We start from the raw sequence: 5,706 nt of genomic DNA, 5'->3' as shown, positions 1-5,706 counted from the left end.
GAGTCTTTGAGTTCAGAATTGGCTAAATAAATAAATATGAAATTACAGTTTCTCAGATTTTAGCTTTTAAAGAGACATGTTTGAAGCAGTAATTTTGAAATCCTGTCTACCTATTAAGATATAGTTCGCATATCATGCAGTATATCTCTTCCTTTAAAGCATATGCAATTCAATAGGTTTTTGTTTTTGTCCTTGTCTTTGTCCGTTAGGGCTCCTAAATTCTGGGCCTGGGCGCTGTCCCTGAGCTCTTCAGCTCAAGGCAAGTGCTCTTACCACTTGAGCCACAGCACCACTTCCAGTTTTCTGGTGGTTAATTGGAGATAAGAGTCTCATGGACTTTCCTGCCTGGGCTGGCTTTGAACCACTATACTCAGATCTCAGCCTCCTGAGTAGCTAGGATTACAGGGGTGAGCAACCAGTGCCTGGCTTATTCAGTATATTAGTAGAGTTCTATAATCATTAGCAGAATCAATTTTAGGACATTTTCATAACTCTGTAAAAGACCCATTAGTCATTTCTCATTTCCCTCAATCCTCCAACCCTCTACAACCCCCTTTGTTTCTGTAGTTTTGCCTGTTCTGTATATATGAATATGTGGCTTTTTGTATGTAGTTTTTTTTTACTTTAGTATATAATATTTTTAAAAAAATTTTTTTATTGTTATTATAAAGGTGATCTACAGAGGGGTTACAGTCTCATAAGTCAGGTAAAGAGTACATTTCTTTTTGCTTATGTGGTGCTGAGGAATCGAACTCAGGGCCTCAGGCATGCAAGGTAAGTGCTCTACCACTGAGCCACCTTCCCAGCCCAGTATATAATATTTTTAAAAATATGTAGCATGTGTTAATATATCATTTCTTTTTATTGAATAGCATTTAAGTTTCTGGACTCATCACCTTTTAATATTTATCAATTGGTGGATATATAAGTAACACTCTGTTTACTTTGGAGTGACTATAAGTAATTTTATTATGAACATTTGGGAGCAAGGCTTGCGTAGACATATTTCCAGTCCTATTTTGGTTTGCTTTTAGATAGGGTCTCTTGTTTTATGTCAGAGACCAGTTTTGGAATGTAGTCTTCCTAACTAGACCTACCAAGTAGCTCAGATAACTATTATGAACCATCACACCCAGCATATTGTTTGAGGTGGGGTCTACTTTTGCCCAGGCTGATAACAGTCATTCTAGTGGATCTGAAAAGGTGTTTCATTCAAATTTGCCTAATGGTTAATGATACTGAGTATCTTCTCACATGCTTATTAAATCTACTTTGGCTGGGTTTTCATTTGGAATGGGTTAAACTTGGCTCACAAGTTCTTTCCTTAATGTGTCAACAATTTAAGTACAGTAAAGTACCAGTCATTTGAATGAGTGTTTTCTCACTGCAGGGGAAACAGTAAATAAAGCCTTAGTGTAATTCATACAGTGTGTTCTGATCCTTTTTATTTGTGTAAAATGTAAAAACAAAATTTTTTACCAGAAGTACATGTGATTCATTTCTTAGTTTGAGTTGTTATCTATCGTGTAGGTACAGAACATTCATGCTATATCTTCAGCACCAAAATCTTGGCACTTTATTAGATCTTTAAAATGTTCTTGAATAAGACTGCAGCTGGTGGCTGGGAATGTGGCTTAGTGGTAGAGAGTGCTTGTTTAGCATGCATGAAGCCCTGGGTTCCATTCCTCAATACCATATAAACAGAAAAAGCTGGGAAGTGGTGCTGTGGCTCAAGTGGTAGAGTGCTAACCTTGAGAAGAAGAAGCTCAGGGACAGTAGTAGCTAGGTCCTGAGTTCATGCCCCAGGACTGGCCAAAAAATAAAAACACACACAAAAAAACACACGAAAGTTTTTTTTAACTTGATTTTTAAACCCTAGGTCTAAAGTCCAGGAAGTCCCAAGTTAGGTCTGCCCACTGCCCCCATATACCAAATAAAGTACATGGTAAAGGGCAGAGAAAGGAAATTCATCACATTGCAGTCATGGGACAAAAGCACCTCATTCTTCTTTAGCCATCTTCGAGGATACCAGTGGTGACTTCAGGTTAAGTAGTGAGAATTTGAACTGGGGATGAGAAAGATATGCATAGTTAGAACAGTCCCAAGTGTGGCTTGGTTTGACTTTTATTGCAGTCTTTGTCCTTGGAGGTATTCTGGAGAATCATTATTACTTTACCATTGGAATGAGAACAGGAACAAGTTGTATCTTTTAAAAGGAAAAGAAGACTGAGGGGTAGTTTACTTTCCACATAAGGTATTTATCAGGGAAATCTATTCTTTCTTGGTACCCAAGGTGATTGTAAAGTGATGGCAGCAGTGAATAGCAGCAGTCAATAGGTCAAAGAATACAAATATAGAGTTGGAGGAGCTTTTAGTTCATTCACAGGGTTCATCAAAAACTTTATTTTATGGGTCATGAGGCTTGAACTCAGAACCTGTGCTCTGTCCCTGAGCTCTTTTGCTCAAGGTTAGCATTCTACCAGTTTGAGCCAAAATGGGGCCACTTTGGTTTTTTCTTTGTTAATTGGAGATAAGAGTCTCATGGACTTTCCTGGCCGGGCTGGCTTTGAACCGTGATCCTCAGATCTCAACCTTCAGTAGCTAGGATTACAGGTGTGAGCCATCAGCTCCAGGCTCAGCAAAAACATCTTTTAGGTTACCTCTTACAGGAGTGCAGCATAGAAAGCAAAATTAGGGGCCCAGAAATCATATCTCATGACTGTAATACTTGTTACTTAGGCAGCGGATCTGAGAATTGCAGTTCGATGCCAGTCTGGGCAGGAAAGGTCCTGAGACTCTTACTTTCCAATTAAAATTCCACCAAAATTCTGGAAGTGGGAGTTGTGGTTCAAGTGGTAGAATACCAACCTTGAGGAAAAATGCTCAGGACAGCATCTAGCTCTGGGAGTTTAAGACAGAACCGGGGGGGGGGGATGCAAAATTAGGCACACAAAAAGTAAAATGAAGTACATCTGAAAATGTGATAGAAAACCTTATTTGAGGTCAGTGTGTGCTATTTAGTGAAGCCCTGTCTCCAATAAATAAATAAATAAAATAAATATCTGGGGCTGGGAAGGTGGCTCAGTGGTAGAGCGCTTGCCTTGCATGCATGACACCCTGGATTCGATTCCTCAGCACCACATAAGCAGAAAAAACAGGAAGTAGCACTGTAGCTCATGTGGTAGAGTGCAGCCTTGAGCTTAAGAGCTGAGGGAAAGCGCTGAGGCCCAGAGTTCAGGCTCCCTGACTTACCCCCCCCCCCAAATAAAACTAAACAAGAAGAAAAGCTTATCGCTTTTGTAATAGTAGTATAACACCATTTCTCTTACATCACTAAAGGTTTGTGAATTTATATAGGATGTATAATTATAATTGTAAGGTATATTTCATAGGTAGGTTTTATTAGGTAGCTGATGAAGAGAACACCACACGATATTCAGGCAGGAGAAGTTTATTTACTGAATTGCTGCCCCCACCGTGCATGGCGGAGAGGCATGGCTGAAAAGGAAGGGGCGACCCACCCCTGGGTCAGAATTTATCTAGGCCAGGGACAGGAAGAGGTGTGGCCACACTGGATCTGGACATGACCTCAGGGTCTGGGACCCTCCTAAGGTAAGATGGGAGGCTTGTGTGAGAGGTGGCCCAGGATGTGAAGGAGGGAAGGTGACTGCTTCCTGGTCTGCCAGTTGCCTAGGTAACAGATACTGGGCAGAAACTTAGCCAAGACGTAGGGAGGTGTCCCTGTGCAGACCTTAAAATAATAATAATTATTATTATTGTGCCAGTCCTGGGGCTCAAACTTAGAGATTGAGCACTGTCCTTGGGCTTTTGTACTCAATTTTAGCATTCTGCCACTTGAGCCATACTTCCACTTTTTGTTGGTTAAGTAGAGATACGCATCTAATAATGGACTTTCCTGCTTCAGGATGGCTTTAAACAATTCTCACATCTAGCCTCCTGAATAGTTATTATAGGTGTGAGCCACTGGCACCTGACTATAATTTTGTGTGTGTGTGTGGGGGGGGACCTGAACTCTGGGCCTTGGTGCTGTCCCTCAGATCTTCATCTCAAGGCTAGCACTCTTCCACTTGAGCCACAGTGCCACTTCCATATTTTTCTGCTTATGTGGTGCTGAGGAATCGAACTCAGGGCCTCATGCATGCAAGGCAAGCACTATACCATACCACGGAGCCACCTTCCCTTGACTAATTATTCAAGGATAAATAATATATAATTTTATTTCACTTAGGTTGTATAACCTAAAATATGTGAAGTTGAAATGACACTCTTGTTAGTAGAAACTTGATTTGCTAAATTAAAAAATTACAATTTTTTTTTGTCAGTCGTAGGGCTTGAACTCTGGGCCTGGGCACTGTCTCTGAGCTCTTCAGCTCAAGGCAAGCCACAGCGACACTTCTGGTTTTCTGGTGGTTAATTGGAGATAAGAGCCTCAGACTTTCCTGCCGGGGCTGGCTTTGAACCTCGATCCTAAGATCTCAGCCTCCTGAAGTAGCTAGGATTACAGTTGTAAGCCACCAGCACCCAGCTGAAATAGTTTTAATTTAACCACAGGTGCCAATGGCTCACGCCTAGCTACTCTGGAGGCTGAGATCTTCAGATTGTGGTTTGAAGCAAGCCCAAACAAGGAAAGTCCCTGAGACTCTTATCTCCAATTAGCCACCAGAAAAACGGGAAGTAGTGCTGAGACTCAAAGAGATAGAATGTTAGCCTTGAGCTTTTGAAAATGTTAATACCTCTAGTAAGATTTCATTTTACCAGTCAACTCACATTTGTAATTTTTTCCCCCTTTTTCTAGAAATACATGCTACAGGATTTAACTATCAGAATGAAGATGAAAAAGTCACCTTATCTTTTCCTAGTACTCTTCAAACAGGTAAGAGATGTAGGTTTTGTACAATTCCACAAGTAGTAGCATTTTAATTGTCCAAAGAAATGTATTGCATGTCATTTTCCCCCTATTGTTAGCTTATTGAGAAAGGGTTTTTCTGGGCTGTAGGTGTGTCTTAGTGGTATACAGTGACTACCTATCAAGTACAAAGTCCTCAGCTCAAACCCTAGTACCACCACTGAAAAAAAAGAAAGGTTCCTTTCAATTTTGAGGATGCCAAAAGATATTTGTTAAGAATTTGGGGTTATAGAAAACTTTCCTTTACTATATAATGTTCTCAACCAAACAAACAAAACAGAAAAATCAGAGGATCATTCTGTTGTAGAATAAAATACTTTCTTTCCAGTTTGAGCTTTAGAAAAATACATTTTTCACTTGGGGCAGTTGTTCATGCCTATAATCTCTGTGACTCAGGAGGCTGAAATTGGGAGGATCTCAATTTAAGGCTCTGTGACTCAGGAGGCTGAAATTGGGAGGATCTCAATTTAAGACCAACTCAAGCATCTCAACCAATAAAAAGCTAGACATGGTGGTATGCATCTGTCATCTCACTTGTGCAGGAAGTATAAATAGAAGAATCTCTCCTCTCTCACAAACACACACACACACACACACACACGCACACGCACACGCCACTTAAACATTTGTTTATCTTTTGATTGAATCCCAATTTTTATTTGAATGCTCAATACATGATTCTTACATTTCTTTTTTTCTTTCTTTTATTTTTATTTATTTATTTATTTTTGGGTCCGGTCGTGGGGCCTGAACTCTGGGCCTGGGCGCTGTCCCTCAGC

The 5,706-nt window shown here is 40.3% G+C and overlaps 1 protein-coding gene across 1 annotated transcript in view; it reads left to right on the top strand.

Annotated features, from left to right (window-relative positions):
* The first annotated feature begins 3,358 nt into the window (after positions 1–3,358).
* The window catches only part of Npepps (aminopeptidase puromycin sensitive), a 63,369-nt gene continuing 61,021 nt past the window's right edge, over positions 3,359–5,706 (top strand). Inside the window, exons 1-2 of the mRNA XM_013036870.1 lie at positions 3,359–3,392; positions 4,817–4,894. Of these exons, the coding sequence (XP_012892324.1) occupies positions 3,359–3,392; positions 4,817–4,894 (112 nt within the window). The remainder of the gene's footprint in view (positions 3,393–4,816; positions 4,895–5,706) is intronic.

Source organism: Dipodomys ordii, unplaced genomic scaffold (genome assembly GCF_000151885.1).
Source record: "Dipodomys ordii isolate 6190 unplaced genomic scaffold, Dord_2.0 Scaffold7, whole genome shotgun sequence".
Lineage (NCBI taxonomy): Eukaryota > Metazoa > Chordata > Mammalia > Rodentia > Heteromyidae > Dipodomys > Dipodomys ordii.
The sequence above is the reverse complement of the archived record's forward strand: the minus strand, read 5'-3'. Positions and strand labels throughout refer to the sequence as shown.